This window comes from Cryptomeria japonica, chromosome 4 (genome assembly GCF_030272615.1).
Source record: "Cryptomeria japonica chromosome 4, Sugi_1.0, whole genome shotgun sequence".
Taxonomy (NCBI): Eukaryota; Viridiplantae; Streptophyta; class Pinopsida; order Cupressales; family Cupressaceae; genus Cryptomeria; species Cryptomeria japonica.
The window spans coordinates 10,462,321-10,488,292 of NC_081408.1; the positions used below are offsets into that span (position 1 = coordinate 10,462,321).

Sequence of the window (25,972 nt, forward strand, 5' to 3'; positions counted from 1 at the left end):
ACAGAAGCCAGCAAGGAGATGATTTGGTTGCAATGTTTTCTGGAGGAATTGGGTCAGACACAAGAGGATAGCCCATTGTATACTGATAGCCAGAGTGCCATTCATCTTGCGAAGAACTCTTCTTTTCATTCAAAGACAAAGCACATTCAGCTCAGGTACCACTTCATCTGGACTGTTTTGCAGGAGGGTCAATTACGGCTTGAGAAGATTCACACAAGTGAGAATCCTGTCAATATGTTCACGAAGGCAGTTCCACAGGAGAAGTTGATTTCTTCATCAGTTTTTGTTGGTCTTCTTGATTGATAATTGTGGAATTTATACCAGTCGAGTCCTAGTGTTTTATCCAACGGATGTTGCATGTACAGTGGTGTCATGTAGTATCAGTCTCCAAGTGGGAGATTGTTTGGTGTTTAGCCTGATCAGTCTCCAAGTGGGAGATTGTTGAAATGTGGCGACTAATTAGCAAAGTGTTGTACACTCAGCATGTACAGTACATTACTTTGATGAAAACCGACATTGTAATAAAACCCTAAAAAGGCTGACTTTGTTTTTGCCCTAAAAATGCATGTTATAAGCGGCTGGGATGCTTAAGGCATTGTAAGATTGATGTACTATTTTTGCTGGATAATAAGAAATATTGGACGACTGTGTATGGTGGACGTAACCCATTTTGGGTGAACCACGTTAAATCTCTGTGTTATCTGTATCTTGTTTTATTTCTTTATCTTTTGTATTTAAATTTGCATATAATTGTTAGTTCATATTTGCTTCGGATCTTCTTGAAACCCTAACAACAACCATCAACGATTTCAACTGCATTCAAAGGAGATATGTAGGGTTTGTCATCAATCACTATTTCCAAGTATTTTCTTCAACTTAATCATTCGAAATGGAGGTTGCGTCTTCTTTTGTCCCCCTTTTTGTTGCAAATCCTACTGTAGTAGAGGTTAAGGATCGTCAGAGACTAATATTCAAGAGATGCTCACATATTGCAACTCTGGATGATTCGGTCAACGCTTTTTCAAGGGTTTCTGAAGGCGTTGTTTATGTTGAGGATGTCCCAGCTTACATGCATTGCAATCTAGAGGACTTGGGAATAGTTGAGATCAAATCTATGTACATATCTAAACTATTGAATGACTATGGTATCATCAAGCCCGAATTCAAGCATATTGCAGAACTAGGGTTAACAGGAATCTTGGATATTCCTAAGTTTGATGATGAAATAATCCAGTTTGTACTGAGTAGAGTTCATGGTAAATTTATTTGGTTGGATAGACCCCATAAGATCACCTAGGAAGCAATCAGGGCCATCACCGGCTTACCTCAAATAGGTCAGAAACCAGAGAAGAAGATATCAAATGATCAGATCAACAAGCTCACAGGTGCAACCTCTAATAATTGATCAATGAGAGTCAGTACCATTACTGACAAAGATGTCAAATTCCTTAGCATGATTATAGGCTACAAGGTAACCCAAGCTAAAAGACTTAACTCTATTTCTACCTCTTGCATTTTTGCTTATTATCAAATATTGAAGAAGGATGAAAAGTATGATTTGTATGAATGGATGAAAGAGGAGTTGATTATGAACTTAGGCAAGATTAAGGGAAAAAAGAAAGGATTTTTCTAGTATGGACATTTGTTAGTGTGCCTAATGCTTTTCTTTTTGAATGAGATATCGGGTTTGGGAAAAAGGCAATGGGCCTTCGATATACTAGTAGGTAGACAAATTAAGGGTGCTATCACCGGTTTGGGGAATTTAAGAGATGACAAAGTTTGTGGATATTTTAAATCATTTCAGAAATATATGAAGTCAAGGGAAAGAATTCCAAAGCACATAGTTGAGAAATACTCAATTGAAATCTATTTCATGGTCAAAAAGGATGAAACTCTTATGGAAGTTGTGATACCCGAGAAGATATGGATTGAGGAAATGGGTTATGAGGTAGATGCAAGAATTTTGGATGCATATGCTAGGATGTTTATAGATGCGCCGACAAATGAATTTGAAAAATCATTTGGTGCAAAGCAAAAAGAACTTGAAGTGAAAACTGAGTTTAATCAGAAGAAGAGAGAGAGGCAGCAGAGAAAAGTAAGTCAATTTGTTGAAAAGGTCTCAAAAGACATTTAGACTATTATTGATGCTTCATCAGCCAAAGAAGTCAAGAAGAGGAAACAACCTGAAGCTCTCATTGCACCAATTACTTCAGATTCTGAGACTGGGGATGAAATTCCTCTATCTTTCAAAGGGGTGCAAAGAAAGGTGGAAGATCCAAAGGAGAAAGCTGAGAAGACAAGAAAGCAGTCGGAAAGGAAGGTAACCATTAAGATACCAACAAGTCAACCTGCTGAAAGGAATCCTACTCAGAAGAAAAGGCTAGCAAAAGTAACTCCTACATCATCCAGAAAGAAGAAGAAGCAGCAAGACATAGATGTGTTAATCCTATTAGGATCCGGTTAATACTAAGAGGGGAGGGTGAATCAGTATTAAGACATATATTGAGGTTCTTGTGATCTAGACAATACCCTCATTTAATTGGAATTCTATTTTTGTTGATTGTTGAAGGCAAATAGGCACATAATTAAAATTTTGCAATCTAGACAATACACTCATTTAATTGGAGCTCTATTTAAGTTGAATGTGAAACAAAATAGACACAATTATGATTTTGCAACCTACACAATGCACTTTTTTAATTGGAGCTCTAGTCATGCCAAATGTGTGGGCAAATAGATACATAAGCATGTTTTTGTAATCTAGAGAGTGCACTCATTCAATTGGAGCTCTATTCTTGCTAAATAAATAGACACGTAGTTAGACTTTTACAACAAAGACAATGCACTTTTTTAATCATGTCTCTATTGTTATTGAATGTAAAGGCTAATTCATAAACATGGTTAGATTTTTGTGATATAAAATGTTTTCTCATTTTAAAGCATAAATTTTTTGCCCATTCCATGGAGGCAAACACACACATGGTTAGACTTTATTGGCCCACAAAACCTACTTATTTCAATTAGGATTGCATTACTATTGAACCTAGAGGTAAATAAAAACGTAGTCAAGCCCCATTCTTTCTCAACACACTTTTTTAATCAATTAGGGTTCATTCTCACTAAATGTAAAGAAAATATAAATATGGGTATAGTGACCTAACATGGTTACTTATAATTTTCATGTAATTTTTTTAATAAATCCATGGAGGCACATACAAACATGGACTAGGCCTAAAAGGTTTACTCATTTTAATGTAATTTTTTTACTAGATTTAAATAAACACATGGTTAGACTCTATTGGCCCAAACAACCCACTCGTTTGAATTGGGGCTACTTTCTTCTTCAAAGTAAAAGTAAATAAACACATGGTCAAGATCCTTTCTCACCCAATACAAAAGGAAAAATAAACACATGGTTAGGCTTTGGTGGCTAAAATAACTCACTTGTTTTAATTTGGGCTTTGGTCTCATTGAATGTAAAGGAAAATAGACATATGGTAGCTATTCATAGTCAATATATCTCACACATTCTAATTAGTGCTCCATTTTCACTATGAAAGAAAATACCTCACTCATTTCAATTGAGGTTTCAAATTATTTTTAAATGATATATGATTTATAGGGATTACTGCACACACTAATCATCCCAACTCTAAAGAAATTCATCAATATTATAGAAGTCACATAGTTCTTCCTTCTCCACTTTATAAAGTTATTCTTCATATAGACGAGCATACATAGTTGTAGAGGAGAAAAGTGTATACTCTACCATTTTCAACACTAGTTTTATACTTAATTTGGATTTTTATTGAGATGTCTTGTTATGATTTTCAACTCTACTTTTCTTTTTTTTTTGTTTGTGCACATAAGTGAATAAAATCCAACAAATTACTTAGCTTTATGTTGGAGTAAATGTGGTTTCCCATTTGTGTAGACTTAAGTTTACTTGGAAAGCCAACATAATTAGTTATTAGTATTTACTAATTTTTAGTGCATTGAATATTTGGCAATTCAATATCGGTTATCAGTAACTAACAAAACCTCTACTATATAAACAAGGTGTTTGTACATTATTAGTATTTGGTAGGAATTCCAAATTTGCTTGTGGAGTTTCATCTTGCCGATTTGGGAGACATGTTGATATGCAGTGTGCTCGATTAACCATGGGCAATGACATAGCATTGCCCTCCCAACCATAGACGATAAATTGTATCATCACCCCTAAGCACATCTTTCCTAAATTCAGTATGTTATGTGTTATCACACTGTTGTGTGGTCTCCTTTGAATAATTGTAGAGAGGGAACCGATCTTGTTTATACCCATATGTGGGTGACTCTTCACCAATGGGTCAGCTCTATTCAAACCCACATGTCTTTCCTCAAGGGTGGCGAACTTTCCAAGTCAGCCCACTTAAAAATATACTTTATTAACAAAGCAATTATATTAAACGACACATACAAATATGTAAAGCTGAAAGGATAATTATATATTTGATCATAGTCGGCTAAGGATTACTACCGAAGCTACAATCACTACCTAACACAACCTCTACTATATAAACAAGGTGTTTGTACATTATTAGTATTTGGCAGGAATTTTGAATTTGTTTGTGGAGTTTCATCTTGCCGATTTGGGAGACATACGTGAGGGGGTTCCTCTCCTCTTTGATGATATTTTCAACACAATTATTGATACATCTACATTGTCTTTGGAGATTGACATTGACGATTTTCATCATTCACTTGATTTGTCACATTTCTTGATTGAATTTGAACATGATTATGTGGTGGTTTATTTGATCTTGGAGAACTACTCAATTTTTAGAGATTTCAATTATTAGTCTTCCCTCCTCACTTTAGTTGGACATAGAGTGGCTTCTTCATCATTCAATGAACTTGTTTCTTCCTAAGGGGAGATGTGTTGCTTTAGTCATTAGATCATCTTTTGTTTTTTGGCATATACTTCATTGACATTGGAATTTTTTCAAGTGCATTGCATTTGCATCATACATGGGTACCTAACATGACCTTGTTTTCAGGACCCATTGGTGTCTACTACTGGTATATTGAGATGGGCAATACTACTAGCATTTAATATTTAATATATTGGAATGTAAGTGCTTCTTTTTTTATATTTGTGTGTTTCTAAGAAAATATTCACACTAATTTATTATCTCATTTGTAAATAATACGAGTCTTCTTTAATATCTGACCTATGAACGAAAGTGGGTTAACTTTTCTCAAAAACTTAGAAAATGCATTCCCCTATCTCCTCCAAAACCACCATGATTTTACAAAGCTTTTCTTTCCGTTGCTGAAAATTAAGTTGATTATTATCATCAAATTTGGAACTTTAATTATTCTAAAATGTTTTATTTTTTTTTATCAGTTTATAGTGATTATGTGCTCAAACCCTGCAAATACCATAGGCATAAAGTAAACTGCCAGCCCAAAGTTTTAATGAGAAAACTGCTGGTATAAAAACCCAATGCACTTTCCAACTGCTCTGAAGTAGATAAGTAAACGAAACAGAGAAGGCATCAACAAAACATTGCAATTACAAAAAGGAACAACCACCATTACATTCTTATAATATATAGAAGTCAAACACAGCATGCATACAATACAGAGTATGCTTCAAACCAGAAAATGGGTAAACACTCATAGCCACACACAATATAAGATGAAAGCACCCAAAAAACCAGTTGCTTTTTAATGCTCTTTTTCTTCCTCTTTGTGGTGTCCAGGAAGCTTCTCTTTGATCTTTTCCATCAGGCCCTTCTTTTCTCCCTCTTCTTCAGCCTTGTCATGACCATAATCTTCCTCTTTCTTCTCATGGCGTCCGTGAAGCCTTAACTTGTCTTTCAATCCACCCTTCTTTTTCTTCTTCTCTCCTTTTTCACCTTCTTCCTCGTCGCTAGACTGTAAACACATTCATTTCATCAGATCAGATATGTTCCAGTGACCTAAACTTTACATTCATTTCATCATATCCAAATGAACAAACTACTGACATTATAGAAAGTGGAAGATTAAATGGAATGTACAATCTTTTCATGAAAAACAATGAAAGAAATCTATGTTCAGTAACAGAAAATGGGATGCAAATGTACGACGTACAGTAATTTTGAACAGTAGACACGTACAATATATAGATTTTATGAAAGAAAAAATATGTATAAAATGTGTCCATGAAATTGAATGGTTTACCCAAAAAGAGATTCTGTAACTGAAAAAAAGGAAAGTTATTAAAACAAAAGAAGAGAATGTACAGAGTTACCCTTGGTTTGACGGTGAAATGAATGACTCCAAATCTAGTCTTGATAAGTGCATAAAGCAGCTTGCAGGTTCCCAGCCTCAAATAAATTAAAATAAAACTAGATTTAATCAATGAAAGTAAAGGTAAAACAGAATGCAAATAGGATGTGAAGTTTTGAAAAAATTTGTCAGGCAAACCCTTGTAAGTTGAAGAAGTTTATATGTTATAACAATGGATCATGACTTGAAGAGTACATGTACATGGAAGACCACAAAGTAAAACAAAAATCCAATCAAATTTATTTTAAATATTAAAGACAAAATTAGTAAAAATTCAAGTGATCCTAATCTGTTAAAAATTCAAGTGATCTTGATCTGTTGGGTCAAATGTAAAGATCAAGACCATAAAAGATTCAAGTGACCCTAATCTGTTAAAAAACCAAGTGATCTCGATCTGTTGAGTCAAATGTAAAGATCAAGACCATAAAAAATACCACAAGAGATCCATAATCCATTCACCTACAGGCTGATAAAGGTAGTTCAGAAAGCTGGAAAAATACATTCAAATAGATCATCAAGGAGAGAGGATACATTGTTATTTATTCAGATCTATGTAAGCAAACTTAGAGAAGATACATTGTTATTTCATCAGACCTGTGTAAGCAAACTTAGAAACTGAAGTAATATTAAGGAAGTGATGGGCAACCAAAACTCACAGAGCTGGAAGAAGAGCTGTTAGATCGATGCAGCTTTGCCATGAGGCCCCCTTCATGTTTCTTCTCTTCACCTTTGCCATGGAGCTTGCCCTCCTCCACATGGCCATGAGACACAGGCACAGGGTGAGCCTCGACCACATGGCCATACACAGGATGAGGCTCACCTATACCTACATGATCATGTGATACAGGCGTAAGATGAGCCTCAGTCACATGACCAAACACAGGGTGAGGTTCACCTACACCCACATGACCATGAGACGCGGGGGTAGGGTGAACCTCGTCTACATGAACATGAGATGCAGGGGTAGTCACATGACCAAACACAGGGTGAGGTTCACCTACACCCACATGACCATGAGACGCAGGGGTAGGGTGAACCTCGTCTACATGACCATGAGATGCAGGGGTAGTCACATGACCAAACACAGGGTGAGGTTCACCTACACCCACATGACCATGAGATGCAGGGTTAGGGTGAACCTCGTCTACATGACCATGAGATGCAGGGGTAGCATGAATCTCGCCTACGTGTCCTTGCTCATGTGCAGCTACACCTGCCACATGTCCTTGTACATGTGGATCCACAGCATTGTCATGCTGCTGATGTGTCTCTTCTTCTTTCTTCTTCCCAAACAAACCAAACAGTCCTCGATCCTGATGCTCTGGTGCAATTTCTTCCGCCATTGCAAGAAAAAAAAGAAATATACAACACCACGAAAAGAGAACACGGGAATCTCAAGAGACAGAAATAGTTTTCAGTAAGTGAGAAAGTTGGAAGTGAAAATGGTGGGGAGTGAAGGCGAATTTATAAGATTTGGCGAACGACGCGCTTAGGACGCGGCTTTCAGGTGCCGCCGGAAGCATTTCCGACTGACGCGTGGCACTCATAAGTCGGTGAAACGTCACACGGATAAGACGTGGGTGGGCCAACCGGAATAAAGCATTGTCGGCTGTATGTGCCGTTAAAATATTGTAGCGAATAGATTGCCTTTTAAGTTGGGCAAATAGCCTGTTGGAATCCGAAACATATACGTTATGAAATTTGGGAAACCGATGACCCCACTTAGATATTTGATTAATAAGTGGCCCTGCTGCAACAATGAAAACACTTGAATCTATCCTTAAGGAGAATGGAAGGTCTTTTTCAAGGGCTATCAACTTTATCTAAAGGCCTTGACATTTTGTACAGATGTTTTTTCCTACGTAGAGTGGATATATTGTTAGGTTTCTTAAATATCTTTCTTTTGATTGGATCTTTTATCTTTTCGAAGTTCAAAATAGATATATATATAATGAGTAATTAGTATTTTGTATAGCCTCTATGATGTACTTATTTAATTGGAACTCCATTCTTTATCTATGCAAAGGAAAATTAAGTGTGTTTCATCTTTCACAACGTAATCATTTAATTGGAATTTTATTTATTTTGAATGTGAGAGCAAATAGACACATAGTTATGATTTTACAACTCTATACAATACATTCATTTAATTAGAGTTTTATTTATGTTGAATGTGAGAGCAAATAAACACGTAAATATGATTTTGCAATCTATGTGATGAACTTTATTTATGTTGAATGTGAAGAGTAAATAAACACGTAAATATGATCTCCTCCATTCTTCACTCCAATAAAGTGCAGCTTGGTCTCATTCAAATGATTAACCACAAAACCACTATCACCCATTCTTAGTGTATAGTCAACAAAACATAATCTACCAAGTAGAGCCTAATGAGGCCCTTTTCCTTTTCTCTAATAAATTTCAGTTAGCTTGTGACATTATGGTGGTTTTGGTCCCAAATATGGCAACACACAAATATATTCTCCATTTTGAACTTCAAAATCTCAAATTTCATGTTGATGAACCTCTCCATTTGTATGTTTGATGTGCTTTCTATTAAATCTCCTTTTACACTAGTTGTTGCTCAAACCAAAGTTAAAACAAGAAAATTTTGTTCGTAGCACCTAAGATTTGAGCTTATCTAGCTCTTAATCAAATGAAAGGAAGTAGAGATGCAAAATGAACTTCCTACACTAATTAATGAGAATCTATGTGTAAACATTATACTTACAAGGAAATAAACACAAAAGTCAAAAACTACATCTTAATGGCTTATGTGGAGAAATCTATTTAAAGAGAAAAATCCCACTCCAAAACAACTCAATGTGTTATTCAATAATCAAATGGTTTCAATACATTTGAAAAGGATTAGCTTTTACAAGAGTATCACCAACAAGGGACAAATAATTTTGACAAGATAGTCATGCAAACAAAATTTACTATGAAATGCCCATCTCAACCACCCAAAAAATATGAAAAGTAATACATATTGTGAAATAATAATTGTGAAACTCTGAGGTAAAAACCCAGAAAAATGTCATCTAAATCTTCAATCAATCTACTTTACCTATACATTATTTCCATTCAAAGATGCTTTATAATGTGGAGGTCCCATCTTTTAGAGACCATTAACTATTTGATACACTATTTCCATTTAAAGATGCTTTATGATGTGGAAGACCCATCTTTTAGAAACCAAATTGAAGAAGTTGAGAAATATAGCTTCAGAGATCCCAAGAACACCTGCAAGCAAAATACCTGTCACAAGAGAAGAATGGAAGCAAAAAAGCAATAATGGCTCTAACGAAAAAGATTATCATTTAGAGAGGGAATCTAATAAAAAAGTACAATACAATCCTTATAAAAGATATTAGCGACCCTAAAGGTGTGCAACCCTAAAGAAACCCTAAAGAGATAATGTGTATTTAATAATTAGAATAATCATTAAATACCTACAATATTATTAAATGCCTAAGTTTAGCTTAAGCGTATAGTATAATAGACTAATAATTAAATAAATAATTATTAGCTAATACATGATAACTCTAACACCCCCCCTTAAGATGAACTTAGGGAATAGCTAAAAAACTAAATGCATGAAGCAAAAAATGCAACTACATGATGAAGGCAAATTTAGGTCCCGGCAACAAAGCCTAATGAGGTACCCAAGTACAAAAGATCTTTGCAAAGTGGAGAAATAGAGAAAACCTCATGGGAAAAAACTCTACTCCAAAAGAGATGAAATACAAGTGAAGGACCGAAGAAGCCTCCAATCAAGAATGTTCTGAAAGATAGGAACAAAAGAAGAGGAGAAGAATCACTGAAGCATGAAGAACCTGCAAACACTGTCGAAGAATAACTGTCGATCTGAAAAACCTCCACTGAAATAGAAGATGATCAAGTAGAAAAGACTGTAATCTGCATGAGATCCCTCAAATAACACTACTTGAATTAGATGGTAAACAAAGACAAAAAACTGAACTCGAAGATACATATGGCAAAAATACCAAGGTTTGAAGAGCTGATCAATTGAAGATGGAAGGTTGCCTCCAAAAATAGGAAAGAAACAATGTACTCCAATACTCCAATGAACCAAGGAAGCATTAGAGCCAACAACCAATAGGAGAAACCCTCCCCCATAATGCTAACAAGGGAGAGGTGACAGGTACACTAAAACTGAATGCCAAGGTAAACTACATGACGAAGATTCAGGAACATCGAGAGTGCAACAGAAAGTACAAACACATATAAAGGCAAGTGTCATGGAAGGAACACTCACTTGACACACATCATGAAGGCAAGTGCACCAAGATGGGGGACCAAAATGATGCCAAATTTTCATTTTGGCCCCTAGCAAGCCCTTTTGCACATGCCAAATAAGGCGTGCGCCCTATTTGGCACACGCCAAATAGGCTTGGCGAGTCGAACCTAAGGGTTGGGAATGCCAAAGGTATTTGGCGCACACCAAATATGGCGCGCACCAAATTTGGATTTTGGCAAGTGCATTTTCAATTTTAAAATTGCAAATTATCATTCTCTTCCACTTCCTCTCTCTCCGAATATATATTTAAGTATAAGTCACATTCCTATTTGTCTTTTTCCTTTCTTATACTTTAAGTTATATTTTGTGTATATATTGTCAGGATGTTTGAGAGTGGTTTCAAATCTCTAGGAGTTATAATGTAGATTCTAGTTTTTAGAGAATTCACATAAATTTTAGACTTAGTTAAATTTCAATTCAGCATGCTTGTATCAACATTCTCTCTCTCTTGTCTCTCCTCTTTCCCTGCATTCCCCCTCTCTCTAGTCTTTTCTCTTTCCCTGCATTCTCTCTCTCTCTCTCTCTCTCTCTCTCTCTCTCTCTCTCTCTCTCTCTCTCTCTCTCTCTCTCTCTCTCTTGCACTTGGGTTTTCTCTCCCTCTAGTTTCTCCCTTAACACCCACCTTCCTCTTTCTCTTTCTCACTCTCCATCCATCCCTCTCTCTCTCTCTCTCTCTCTCTCTGAGAGGTTGATGGAAAGAAAGGAAAATACCAGGGATAGAGAGATCCCAAGAGAGAGAGATAGTCAGTGAAAGAGAAAGGGAGGGAGGAAGGACTGCATAGAGGGAGATACCTGAGAGAGAGAGAGAGAGATCAAGTGGGCGAGATGAAGAGAGGGGTTGATGGAAAGAGGGATATATAAGGGGGAGAGGGAGGAAGGGATGGATAGATAGGGAGAGATCCAAGGGGGAGAGAGAGAGAGAGAGAGAGAGAGAGAGAGAGAGAGGGGTTGAGGCAAAGAGAGAACCCAAGTGAGAGAGATGGTGTGAGGGAGGTAGGGGTTGATGAAAATAGAAGGAGAGACCTAAGAGAGAGTGAAGGAAGGGGGTTTGATGAAAATAGAGGGAGAGACCAAAGAGAGAGCCCAACTAAGAGAGAGAGGGAGGAAGGTAGGGGTTGAGGGAGAGGGAGAGAGGGAGAGAGGGAGATAGAGAGACGAATGGGTTGAGGGAGAGATTGGGGTGATGGAAAGAGAGGGAGGGAGATCAATTGAGAGAGATGGAGGGAGGAGGGGAGGGGTTGATGGAAAGAGAGGAATATACTAGGAAGAACCTGGAGAGAGAGCCTAAGTGAGAGAGGGGAAGAGAGAGATACAAAGAGGTAGGGGTTGAGAAAAAGAGAAGGAGAGACTTGAGAGAGAGATAGCCCTGCCTTCCTCCCTCCCTCTCTCTCCCTCCTTCAACCACTCCCTTCTTCCATCTCTCTCACTTGACCTCTCTCTCTCAATCTCTCCCTTCCTCCCTCTCTCTCAACCCTTCCCCTCCTCCCTCTCTCTCACTTGGGCTCTCTTTGGTATCTTACTCATTTTTCATCCCTTCCTCCCTCTCACTCGGGCTCTATCTCTCTCTCTCTTAGGTTAAGCTTGGGAGAGAGAGAGAGAGGGTGGGGGAAGGAGAGAGGGCAAGAGATGGAGAGATACTTGAGAGAGAAAGAGAGGGTGAGAGGGAGAGATACTTGAGAGAGAAAGAAAGAGTGTTAGAGGGAAAGAGAGATAGAGAGAGAGAGACTTGAGAGAGAAGAAGAAAGGGGGACCTGGAGAGAATGTGAGAGAGACACTTGATACAGTGAGAGAGGGAGATGGGGGAGGGAAAGAATGGGAGAGAGAGATGGAGAGGGAAGAAAGAGGATGGTGCAAGGAGAGAGGGGAAGAGGGAGAGAATAGGAGAGAGAGAGACAGAGACAAAGACAGAGAGACAGAGAGACAGAGAATGTGAGGGGGAGAGGGAGAGTGAAGATATAGGATGGGGGAGGGAAAGAGGAAAATAGAGGGAGGGAATTGGAGATAGAGACACCTGAGAGGGAGAGAGAGAGGGAGAGAGAGAGAGAGAGAGAGAGAGAGAGAGAGAGAGAGAGAGAGAGAGAGAGAGAGAGAGAGAGAGAGAGAGAGAGTTGAGAGAGACAGAGAATGGGAGTGGGAGGGATAGAGGGAGAGAATGGGAGAGAGAGAGAGACCCGAGAGAGGGGGAGAGAGAGAGAGAGACTTGAGAGAGGGGGAGAGAGAGAGAGATCTAGATAGAGGGTGAGAGGGAGAGAGAATTAAAAGAGAAAGAGAAAGTGAGTGGGAGGTAAAGAGGGAAAGAGAAAGATATTTGAGAAAAATATAAAGGGAGGGGGAGGGAGAGAATGGGAGAGAATGGGAGAGAGAGAGACATCTAAGAGAGGAGGAGAGAGAGAGAGGGTAAGAGAAAGGGATGGGGAAGGAGAGAGAGAGAGAGAGTGAGAGGGAAAAAGAGTTAGAAGGATGGAGAGAGAGACTTGAGAGAGAAAGAGAGTTAGAGGGAAAGAGAGATAAACTTGAGAGAGAAAGAGAAAGGAAGGGGAGGGAGAAAATGGACAAAATTGGACAGAGACACCTGAGAGAGAGATAGAGATAGTTGGAGGGAGAGAGGGAATGAGAATTAGAGGGAGAGAGAGAGAGAGAGAGAGAGAGAGAGAGAGAGAGAGAGAGAGAGAGAGAGAGAGAGAGAGAGAGAGAGAGAGAGACTTGAGAGAGAAATAGAAAGGTATGGGGAGGGAGAGAGGGAAATATTGGGATAAAGACACCTGAGAGAGGGGGAGTGGGGGAGATATCTAGAGAGACTTGAGAGGTGGATGGAGGGATTATGTGTGAGTGAGAGAGACTTGAGAGATGGAGAGAAATAGAGGGAGAGGGAGAGAATGGACAGAATTGGACAGAAACACTTGAGATAGGGAGAAAGTGAGGGATAAAGAGTTAGAGGGAAAGAGAGAGATACACCTAAGAGAGAGAAGGGGGGGGCAAAGGGAGGGTGAGGAGAAAGGAGAGAGGGAAAGAGGGAAAGAGAGGGAGAGAAAAATAGGAAGGGAAAGAGAGAGAGACCTAAGAGAGAAAGGGATGGGAAGGGAGAAAGGGAAATGATGGGATAAAGACACCTAAGCAAGGGAGAGAGAAAGACAGAGGGAGTGGGGGAGATATAAAGAGAGACTCGAGAGGTGGATGGGGGATTATGAGAGAGAGAGAGGGAGAGAATGGATAGAATGGGACAAAGACACCGGAGAGAGAGAGAGAGAGAGGAAAAAATATGGAGGAAGGGAGGGGTTGATGGAAAGAGAAGATTATATTAGGGTGACAGGGAGGAAGGGATGAAAAAAGAGGGAGAGATTCATTGAAAGAGGGAGGGAGGGGTTGTGGAAAAGAGAGAAACCAAGTGAGAGAGATGGAGGGAGGGAGGTAGGGGTTGATGAAAAGAGGGAGAGATCTGATAGAGGGCGGGGGGGGGACGGAAAGAACACAAGGTAGAGGGAAGAGATAGGATGGAGGAGGGAGAGAGAGCGAGGGGAAGGAAACAATGGGAGGGAGAGAGGAGTAGGGAAGAGATAGGATGGGGGAGGGTGAGAGGGAGAGAGAAAGAGAAAGGGAGAGAGACTTGACAGAGAGAGAGAGAGAGAGAGAGAGAGAGAGACTAGAAGGGAGAGTGGGAGAGAGAGAGATGGGGAAAGAGAAAGAGAGGGACAGCGAAGAGATAGGATGGGGGGGAGAGAGAGGGAGAGAGGGCGAGAGAGATAGAGAGGGAAGAGATAGGATGTGGGAGAGAGAAATAAAGAGGGAGGAGGGAAACAATGGGAAGGAGAGAGGGAGAGGGAAGAGATAGGATGGGGGAGGGAGAAATAGATAGGGAGGAGGGAAACAATGGGAGGGAGAGAGGGAGAGGGAAGAGATAGGATGGGGGAGGGAGAGAGAGAAAGAGAGGTAAGAGATAGGATGGAGGGGGGAGAAATAGAGAGGGGAAGGGAGACAATGGGAGGGAGAGAGGGAGAGGGAAGAGATAGGATGGAGGAGGGAGAGAGTGAGAGAGAAAGAGGGAGAGGGAAGAGATAGGATGGGGGAGGGAGGGAGAGAGAGTGAGAGAGGGTGTGTGTGTGTGTGTGTGTGTGAGTGTGAGAGAGAGAGAGAGAGAGAGAGAGAGAGAGAGAGAGAGAGAGAGAGAGAGAGAGAGAGAGAGAGAGAGAGAGAGAGAGAGATGGGGAGGGAAAGAATGGGATAGAGACACTTATGAGAGGGGGGAGAGAGAGAGAAAGAGATAGGAAGTGGGGGAGATATAGGAAGACCTAAGAGGTTGATGGAGGGATTGTGTGAGAGAGAGACCTAAGAGGTGGAGGGAGGGAAGGTGAGAGAGAAGGTGAGATAGATACCTAAGAGGTAGAGGGAGGGATGGTGAGAGAGAGTGAGAGATAAGGAAAGTCTGAGTGAGAGGAAGGAATGGAAGGATATTACAAGAGACTAGAGAGAGAGAGTGGTGAAGAGAGGGAGAGAGGGAGAAATTGATATGATAAGAAAGGGAGAGAGGGAGGGGGAGGAGAGAGGGAGAGAATGGGAGAGAGATACACTTGAGAGAGGAGGAGAGTGAGATAGAGGGAGACTTAAGAGATAAGAATGGTAGAGAGAGAGAGAGAGAGAGAGAGAGAGGGGGCGTGGAGGGGGATTGAATGGGAAAGAGATACACTTAGAGAGGAGGAGAGTGAGATAAAGAGATAGAGGTAGAGAGGGAGAGAGACTTAAGAGAGAAATAATGGGAGAGAAAGAGAGGGAAAGAGAGTTAGAGAGAGAGATAGAGAGAGAGAGAGAGAGAGGGAGAGATGGAACGAGACAAAGAGAGGGAAAAAGATTGCAGTCACTCAGAGGTATCAGATTGCAGACTTAGTTACCTACAAAAGACCAATTCAAGGTTCAGATTGCAGTCACTCAGAGGTATCAGATGATGTGAACAACCTTCAACTGCCAGCAAAACCAAGTCCAAAGGCTGAGAAGATAATGAGTTCAAGGGTTGCAAAAAGGACAAGACACCAAACTTATTTGGAGCACCAAGTTAAGTGGCAACAAATGAATGATACAGAAGCTACATGGGTGCCTGAAAGAGAATTCCAAAAGTTGGGCATTGATCAGAAAATAATCCCAAAAGAGGTGACTTAACATTCTTTTGTTTGGGAGTATGGTGTAGGAGCACCTAAGGGTGAACAAATACCCTTTGAAGTTTTGCAATTTTTTCATTTTTGGCTAAGGATTGCATTTCAAGCTTAAAGCGGCTTGGAGCACTTTTTGTCTTCTTTTTGTAAATATTACCTTGACCACCAGCAGTGGAGCCCACCATCGGTGATCGGCATGACTTGTTCAAGCTACCCCGCAGACCCAAGAGAAAAGTAACTACCGGAGGTCGTTGCTGAAACCGCCTTAAGTTCACTCGACGTCGAAGAAACTGACCCATTGATGGAACTTGTTCAGGACTCACCGTGGCCTTAGTTTGCTCAATGTCGATGAAAGCATCCTATGTTTGCTCAATTTCGATAGAACCAAGTCATTGATGGAACATTTCCGGGGCTCATCGCAGTCTAAGTATGTTCGATGCCACTCTTCGGAAGCCAAGTGTTTTTGTGGCGCTGACTCGATGACTCGATAGAGGTTGAAGGACGGTTTGCACAAGCAACTGATTGTGTTGAGGGTGCATCTCGTCTGTTCAAGGATGATGCACAACATGTGTAGAAGCTATAAGACCCAATGGGTATTCTATAAAGGGTTCAGTTGGATTCTGGTGTTTTCATAAGACAGTTTTCCTGTGAATAATAAATAAAAAGATCATTTCCTGGTTTCCTCTCTGCTGTTAATTTTGCCTTAAATTTTCAGATGGTGATGTAGATAGTGTAGAATTTTCTTTCATGCATTGTGTGAGTTTCAATTCTGTAATCGTGCCAAGTTCAGCTCTGTAGATAGCGTTGTTGTTCTGTTTTCTTGTTTTTCCTGTTGGTGACAAGTAATTGCAGCCATGGCTTTGTCTTGAAACTCCATCATGGGATCCTCACAACCATTGGAAGCTATCAAGAAGAGCTAGACATGCACTATAGGGTACCATTGATGGGATTCTAGGAAATGGCAACGACCATTTCAACAGACTGGCCCTAGGCGAGCTTGATGATAGCCCGACTTGGTACCAGTGACTAAGGAAAATCATAAGCAGGGTTATTTGGGAGTCTAGGCTATTAGCCTCAGAATAGGGGAGATGGGATCAAATGGAGAGAAGATCCTAGGATGATTGAGAAACAACTCAAGAAGAGTTGTAAGATTAAACTATGGTAGAGCAACCCTGCAAGGTGTCTATTGAGCTAATGAATTTTCGAAAGTGAATTCATGAGGAGTGAGGAACAAACCTTGATAGTGAGGTCCTAGAGTAGATTAGGGGAATAGAGAAGAGTATTCCTGAACTAGGCTAGGAGAAAAGCCCATGGAGTGAGTCAAGCTGACTTGAGAAACTAGGAGCCTCCCTATCAATACCTCACTGAGTCTCTTAGGAGACTCATTCTTTACCTTGTTGCTATGTAGGTCATAGTGGTTCTCCGCCTGGATCAGGGCAAATTTTACAGGTGGTTGAATGATGGCTCTACATATGTCTTCACCAAGGAGCTATCGCATGGCTTTACCTGGGACCGAATGGGAAGTAATAAGACACACTTTGAGCAGGCTGTAATGAAATTCATGCAGGAAGTGGAGGCAAGACAACAAAGAGAGGACTTCATTTAGATGGAACTAGAAGGACTGCCTACACACCCTTATAGAGACTAGTTCATCGAGGGACATGTATAGGTGTGGTGTGAGGGCGAGTTGGGTTGGACTACATGGCTCCCCCCATTGGGAGATAATACTGATCCCGATTCCTCCCTCCTCTTTAGCTAGTTGATAAGCTATTTCCTTTATGATATACTGCATAAATGGGACCTCCAAAACTGTAATTTTGTAATTTTTGGGTTATAGTTGTATTATTCCTATGCATCATCTGCATCATGTATGTAATGGTCACATGATATGGCCCGTGGGCTTTCCAACCATGATTTTATTGATACCGTGAATGATTTTATTGATACTGTGAATAATATTTATCAATTTATCAATTTTAAAGATCGATGACCGTATTGTCTCATAATTAGATGATACACCACTTGTCAAATTAATATTTAAAATTTTAAGTGGGATCCTTGTTACTAATATCATCAATTAAAAAAAAACAATGTTAAGACTCACAAAGAGTGTCTTTATGCTCCATGTTGAGCATTTTTCCTTGTTTATGTTATTAAACTCTAACTAAATGATGCATTTTAGTGAGTGTTCACTCTAGCTGATCTAAAACTGTAATATAGGCTACTTTAGAGAATGGGATGTAAAGTAAGGTAAGTAAATTAATAAACTAAGTTGAATCATTCTCGTGTCCCCTATTACACACAGAGTTTTAAAATATTACTTAACCTCTTACCATAAGTGCTGTTTTCTTTATTTGTGTGCTTTTATGAAAATAATCACACTAAGAAGTAATATTAATTATGTGATTGTAAATTTGTGAATACTTAAATTATCTGACATGTGAAGTTGAGTTCTGCCAAAACCTAAGAAATGCATTTCCCTGTCTCCTTAACGACCACGATATTATAAAGATTTATATTTCAGTTTCTCAAATTAAGTTGATTTTTACTATTATATATAAAAATTATACTACTGATTTAGCTTTTATATCAATTTATATGGATTATGTCCTCAAAGTTTTTATGGAAAAACTGCAGGTATAACCCAATGTACTTCCAATTGCTGAGAAGTTAACTACACTATCCCAAGTAGTTAAACGCCTCTCAAATAAACGCTCTCCTCAAGTAGATGAGAAAAAAGACACAGAGGGCCTCAACATTGAAAACACTACCACCATTACATTCCTATTATATATAGGAAAACACAGAATACATATAGTCCATAGTATGGTTCAAACCGGAAGATTGTAAACACACGTAGCTACACACAACTTAATATAAAATGAAACTGGAACCCAAAAACCCAGTTGCTCTTCAATGCTCTTTTTCTTCCTCTTTGTTGTGTCCAGGAAGCTTCTCTTTGATCTTTTCCATCAACCCCTTCTTCTCTCCCTGTTCTTCAGTCTTGCCATGACCGTGGTCTTCCTCTTTCTTCTCATGAAGCTTTATCTTGTCTTTTAATCCACCCTTCTTCTTCTTCTTCTTTTTCTCTCCCTTTTCATCTTCTTCCTCATCGCTAGACTGCAAACACACCCATTTCATCATATCCAAATGAACAAACTAATCAGTACATTCATTTCATCATATCCAAATGATCAAACTACTGACATTATAGAAAGTGGAAGATTAAACATTCTTTTCATGAAGAACAATGAGAGCAATCTATCCTCCACGTGGCCATGAGACACCGGCACAGGGTGAGCCTCACCTACGTGTCCCTTCTCATGAGGGGTCACACCCGCCACGTGTGGATCCGCAGCACTGACATGCTGCTGATGTGTCTCCTTCTTCCCAAACAAGCTGAACAGCCCGCGATCTTGATGCGCTCTCCTGCATTTTCTTCCCCCATTGCAAGAACAGAGATTTCTCAAAACTACAAACACCACCAAAAGAAAATAAAGGAATCTGAAGAGACAAAATGATATTGAGAAGCTGATAAAGTTGGTTGTAAAAGTAGTGGAGCGAGTGCCAATTTATAGGTTGAATGAGGCGCTTCGGACGCGGTTTACTGGTACCGTCGGAATCATGCTCAACTGACGCGTTGTTTTTTATAAGTCGATGAAATAAATCTCAACATTACGCGGATAAGACGTGGATGTGCCCACCAACATAAGGCCACCAACATAAAGTTTTACCAGATAGATTAGGTACATAAAGTTGAGCAAATTTCCAACGCACTCCGAGCTCTATGGAACGCAATTGAAACCCATAGGTTTATTTATAGTGTGTAGTTTTTGAATTAAATTTATTGACTTATGTTTCATAGATAGTGGTCACAAGAATTTATTTGATGATATTCAAACTTAAATATAATACAAATTATGTGTGTTTATAGAAAATTAACAAAGCAAAATAGCATAATAGTTTATAACCAGTCTTGTGACTCAACAACGAAACATAGAATAAAACATCCAAAAAAGAAAATAATATTATTTTTAATTGATTACAATCTTATTAAACATTGCAAACCAAAATCAATGTTTCCTCTACTCTATCAAGACCCTTCTGACTCCCTTTAACCTAATTGTCTTCTCATAGGATTTGAAGCCTCTCCTTCCCGGCCAATCTCCCCCAACAAACTAATATATCTCTTTTCCTAGCACTACTATCTTGCCAGCTTCAGGTATCGTAGACTCTATTCCACTTTTTCTATGATGCTGAGACCTTGCAAGTGGATCAAAATCTTCCTCTACGTTTTCTGCTCTATTGGTCTTTGACTCCTCCTTCTCCCCGTTTGTCTGATTCTTACTAGGCGACTTCCTCTTGCACTTCCTTTTTGCAAATAATGAAAATTTTCCCCTTTCTTCCCTCTGTCAATTTCACGTGGGATCAGGGTCTCTTGCTCTACTCTTTCCATTGCACCAACCACTATCCTCCTATCTGATTGATGTCCTCCTCCTTTTCAACACAAATTGTTGCAAAACTTTGTCTTTCTGATAGTTTACTAACTATGATACTCCTGCATTATTATCTCTCATGAGAATGAATGGTACATTTATCACTCATTGAATCTAGGTGTTGCTCACAAAGATTCATGTTTCATGAGTAGTAGTTCACAAGAACTCATCTCTCTTGAGAATGAATAATACATTTAACACTCATTGCATCTAGATGATGCTCATAGAGGTGAAACATTGAACTTGCCCGAAAGATTACCTCATAGTTGAGTAATAGTGAAATTACTAGAAGTATGACATATGAATAAGAAAATGTTCAACTAAAAATAACCCCACTTTATTATTTGATCCATAAATGACCCGACCCCCAACAACAAAAAAATGGAGGACTTTTCCAAGGGTTATCAACTTTATCAGAAAGGCCTTACATTTTGTATTTAAACATAAATAGACTCACTAGATGTGAAGGCAAATACATCTATAGTTTAGGTAAAGGTAGCTTAAATATCTTTGGTTGTTTTAATTGGAGATTTCATTTTATTAATTTATTGGTAAGTAAATATATCTATAGTTAGACATTTTATTTTGTTTTGTGAAGAATTGCACTCATCTTTAATTAGAGTATTATTTTTCTTGAAAGTGAAGGTAAGTAGACATATATTGAGGTTTTTGTGATCTAGACAATGCCCTCATTTAATTGGAGTTATATTTTTGTTGATTGTTGAAGGCAAATAGGAACATAGTTAAGATTTTACAATCTAGACAATACACTCATTTAATTGGAGCTCTATTTACATTGAATGTGAAAGAAAATAGGCACAATTATGATTTTGCAACCTACACAATGCACTTTTTTAATTGGAGCTCTTGTCATGTCAAATGTCTGGGCAAATAGATATGTAACCATGTTTTTGTAATATAGATAGTGCACTCATTTAATTGGTGCTCTATTCTTGCTAAATGTGAAAGCAAATAGACAAAAAATAGACACACAATTAGTCTTTTATGATGCAGGGGCATCTTACTGTTATTTTGTTATTGTCTTGATTGGTAAATGGGAGGTTGTAAATGTTACAAGCTAGGGTTGTCGTTGCACCAAAAGATTGACCTATTAATGCCCAATACAACCACTAGACTTATAGAATCCACAAGAGGCTATTAAACCATGTCGTGAATCCTCGTGAGGGACATTGGCCTACTGCCTCTCCCTCCCAGTGTCACTCACTACGGCCTAAGTGATTCAAACCTATGAACAAGCTCTGATACCACTTGTTATAAGCTAGGATTGTTGTTGCAGCAAAAGATCGACCTATTAATGCCTGATACAACCACCGAACTTATAGAATTTGTTAAACCATGTCATGAATCTCCGCGAGGGATGTTGGCCCACTGCCAACAGAAAAACCTCTGAATAAAGTTTGTTTTAATAATAATATAGGAGGTTGAAACTATTTTCTAAATAATGGGATCCTAATTCGATCTATTGAAAGCTTAATTTAGTTTATTTTCATGTATAAAATGAGGCAATATTTCAGCCTCGATGACAGGGAGAGTTCACGTCGAAAAAATAAATATCATTGTACCCTCTTATTTCTCTTTTATTCAAGTAGTATATGTATTTGTTGAAAGTTTGTGTTTTCGTGCACTAATTTGGTATCAGAGCCTCAACGTTTATGATCTCTAGTAGTGAATAGTGAGATCTGAGAAGTTGGTAGGTCTACCTGGCAGCAAAGACTCATTCACAAACATTTTGTTCTTTGACGTTGGAAAAGGTTGGGTCATGGTTTAAATTTTTCTTGCTACATAGGCACACTCTTTTCAAGCTCCCTATTGTACCTTCACAAGCTCCATGATTCTCTCCATGCAAACTATGAAGTTGTCAGTGAATTTTTCTTTGGAGGAAGATCGGGCAAAGGAGAGTGAAGAAACTACCATGAAAAGGAGTTGTCATTGTTGATTATCATTGATAAAAGGAGGAGTTGTGTTTGTTGGTTGTTGTTGTTTACTAGAAGAAGGAACATCTAATCTGCGTAAGGATATGTTTTGTTCATGTGCCAATATTCATTTGGTGGACAAATTTTTCATCTTCGTTTTGTTTTCAATGTTCACATTGTTTTTCAAAAACTTCATACGTTTGGTGCAACTAGTATGGGTGCAATTTCATAATTAGCAAAGCATGTACTGACTGATTGGTAATAATTTGTGTGCATACCTTTGTATACTCTCTTGAAAAGTAAGCAAGAAAAATAGGAAAATATCAAAAATTAGAGTGATCTTGAAGAGTGAGAGGCCACAGTGGGCAGAGCACAACAATAATTCATTTATTTTATATGTGTATGAAGTCTTTTATTATAGAAAAGAAAGAAACAGTCTGTAGATTTTTCTTTAAAACCAGCCTCAGTTAAATACTCATAAATTTTTCGTTTCTCAATGAAATTGAGAAATTTGAAACGATTTGGAAAGCTAGAAAGGAGTGGAAACATTTCCAGAAATCATTTTGGAAAATTCATTTTAGTGAATGAGCAGTTTTGATCACAATACGATGGGTTTTCTATGTTGCAGTACAAAGTTTTCTATGTATTCATATTTAATATAGTCTGCATATTTAAAGATCCCTTTTGTATATGATTTATCAACCATAGTGAAGGAAAGAAACAATTAGATCTTGTTGAGAATTGAAGCTTGTTTGAGAAGAAGGTTGATTTTCAATCCTATGCCATTATTGGTATAAAAAACGAAAGAGTTCCTACAGGTGCACAAGAAAAATTTCTTTGTCAAGAAATGGAATTCAAAGTTCATGGAAGAGGACAAGGTTGAGGAAGACAAGATGCAAACACAGAGATGTTAGAAGAGATGAGACGGATTCAAGCACGATTGCAGGCAATGGAACTCACACAAAGATGGGGAGGATGTAGATGTTAGTGACAAAGAGGGAGAACCTTAAGAATGCTGGCAATTGACACTCATTCAGTTTCTTATGTTGTCATTGATGGTAATATTGGCAACATATTTTGCTTCACCGGCATCAAGGATTTCAAAGGTAACCGACAATCTAGGTACCAATATGGGAAGCTGACATCACTTGGAGATCCAGCAAAGGGTAGTACTGGAAAAGCATTTTTCATATGTATTTGTAATGAGCCAACATGTATTATTATTTTGTATGAAAGCCAACATATGGCATAAATATTTGTAAGGGTATATAAGTTAGTTTATTAGGTCATTTGTATGCGAAAGAAATATTATGTAATGATATGTAGATGATTTCTAAAGTACTCATAAGGTGTGTGTTATTCCAACAAGGATTTAGGGTTTAAGAACCAGAACAGTCAGATCCTTAACCGGAACTCGACCAAGCATAACAGATGCATTATATGAGTTCAGTTTTGTAGTTTTGTATCAGAAATTGATTGTAGTCAGTGAGACTCTTGGTGATGAGCAGTGTGCTCTAGGTAGTGTGCCTTCCTGCATGTGCTGGCCCCTATTATATGTAATATCTCTTCATATGGTCAGTGAACTAATATTGTGGGTCAAAAATCCCACCATGGTTTTTCCTAATTGAGGTTTTCCATGTATAAATTCTTTGTGTTATGGTGTTCATTTATGTGATTGCATTATTTGTTTCAGTTGCATGTATTTATGTTTATCGGTTGATGAATGAATATTTTGATAAGGCTAAAATCTTATATTCTGGTAGAACATTGATTCACCCCCCCCTCTTAGTGTTCTTGGAATCCAACAATTGGTATCAGAGCCTTATGCCTTCGAGGAAGCCTAACAACTTGAGGAAGATCCTAAATCCAAAAGCCATGGAGATGTGTTTAAGGCAGCAGCTTGAAGTTGCTCTTGAATATTTTGAAGTTGAAAAGGTTAAGAACATAAAGCTGGAAGCTGAACTTAGATTTGCAAAAGAATTCATTATGAATCTGCAAGAAAAGCTATCTAATGCTTAAGCCAAAACAAAGGAACGATGGGAACAATTGCAAGATCAAGATGAAGAAAAGGACACTCTGAGGAACCTATGTCAGAAGTTGGGTCAATAAAATGAAGTTACGAAGAATGAAACACAAACCCTAACTATGAGGATGGCAAAAGAAATTGAAGATAGAAAGAAAAAGGAAGAAGACCTTGCTAGACCATTGAAGGATAGATCTGAAGAATGCATCCGGTTATGTCATAAAAATTATGTGCTGAGAACATAATTAGTGCAATTACAAAACAATGAACAAGAACTTGAAAGATAGATAACAATCCTAAGAGATGATCTGACTATTGCAAATGAGTATAAGGACAAATTTAAGGCTAGTTCAACATAGTTTAATGAATTATTGGAGAGGCAAAGGTAGAATAAAGACTCTAGAGGACTTAGATTTGAACAAGGTCAAAGCTTTGGTACTACAAATGAAGATCAGATATCTGGTAAGGAGAATGATCAAAACCAGAGGACACCAGTAAGGTAGTTCAATTCTTACAAATTTAATGGTAGATGCTTTGTTTGTAATAAATTTGGTCATATGGCTAGACAATGTAGAAGTAGAGAAAATCAGAATTATAACTCTGTCCCCAGTCAATATTCCAAATGCAATAAGTATGGTCGTAAGAGAGAAGATTGCAGAATGAATGTAAAATGTCATGCATGTGGAAAGTTCGGATACATGGCTAGAATCAGTGCAAGTCAAGAAATTACTCTAGATACAGCAAAGCAATTCAAATGAACAATGTTACATGCTATGCATGCAACAAGATTGGACACAGCCAAATTTTGTAGAAGCAAAAATCCACCGGTTAGCAATGACGGATCAAATGATAAAGGAAAGAAAAATATCAATGAGATCCGACATGATCATACCAATAGATGGGTCAGGAAATTAGATGATCAATCAGTAAGTGATACTACTCTAGTTACTCAACCAACAGAGCAGAATGTTCTTGCACCAGCAGGAAACTCATCCAACAACTGAGGTAGATGCCTTAGGGGTAGGAAACTTTCATGTAAATCTTGCATATTTTCCAGGAAAGAAAGTTGGAAGGAAGTTTTAGACATCTGGAAATTTTATCCGACATGTATATGTTGAATCAAGATCCGATATGTCTTAGTGGAAGGCATTTATGTCGATGGTGAATTAAGGTTTTTTGCAGGATAAAAGGAAGAATTCACTCCAGTATGTTCACCTTGCATTGAAAGCGATACAGAGTGAGTTAGAGGTGATTTAGAGCGATCAGAAGCAACCATCAATTATTTTAACTGCATTCGAAGAAGATATCTAGGAGTTGTCATCAGTGACTATTTCCAGGTATTTCTGCAATTTAATCATTCTAAATGGAGGTTGATTCTTCTTTTGTCCCCATTTTTGTTGCAAATCCTACTATAAAATAGGTTACGGATAATCGAAGACTAAGATTCAAGAGATGCTCACATATTGCAACTCTGGATGATTCGGTCGATGCTTTTTCAAGGGTTCCTTAAGGCATTGTTTATGTTGAGGATGTTTGAGCTTACATCCACTGCAATCTAGAGGACTTGGGAACAGTTGAGATCAAATCTATGTACATATCTGAACTGGTGAACGACTCTGGTATCATCAAGCCCGAATTCAAGCATATTGTAGACCTAGGGTTAACCAGAATCTTGGATATTCCTGAGTTTGATGATGAAATAATCTAGTACGTACTGAGTAGAGTTCATGGTAAATTTA

The 25,972-nt window shown here is 38.4% G+C and overlaps 1 protein-coding gene across 1 annotated transcript; it reads right to left on the reverse strand.

Annotated features, from left to right (window-relative positions):
• Nucleotides 1–5,557: 5,557 nt before the first annotated feature.
• On the reverse strand, nt 5,558–7,761 carry LOC131053133 (dehydrin Rab25-like). The gene is made up of 2 exons (XM_057987755.2): nt 6,975–7,761; nt 5,558–5,922 (listed from the first exon to the last, which is right to left on the reverse strand). Exons 1-2 carry the CDS (start codon nt 7,659–7,661, stop codon nt 5,713–5,715), a joined length of 897 nt encoding a protein of 298 aa, XP_057843738.2. The 5' UTR covers nt 7,662–7,761; the 3' UTR covers nt 5,558–5,712.
• Between the last annotated feature and the right edge of the window lie 18,211 nt (nt 7,762–25,972).

Bases quoted from the DNA above. Each gene is read 5' to 3' on its own strand.
- LOC131053133 (XM_057987755.2), bottom strand. From the start codon at position 7,661: ATGGCGGAAGAAATTGCACCAGAGCATCAGGATCGAGGACTGTTTGGT. The intron at 5,923-6,974 runs GTGAGTTTTGGT...ATGTGTTTACAG, and splicing joins ACAGCTCTTCTTCCAGCTCT to TCTAGCGACGAGGAAGAAGG.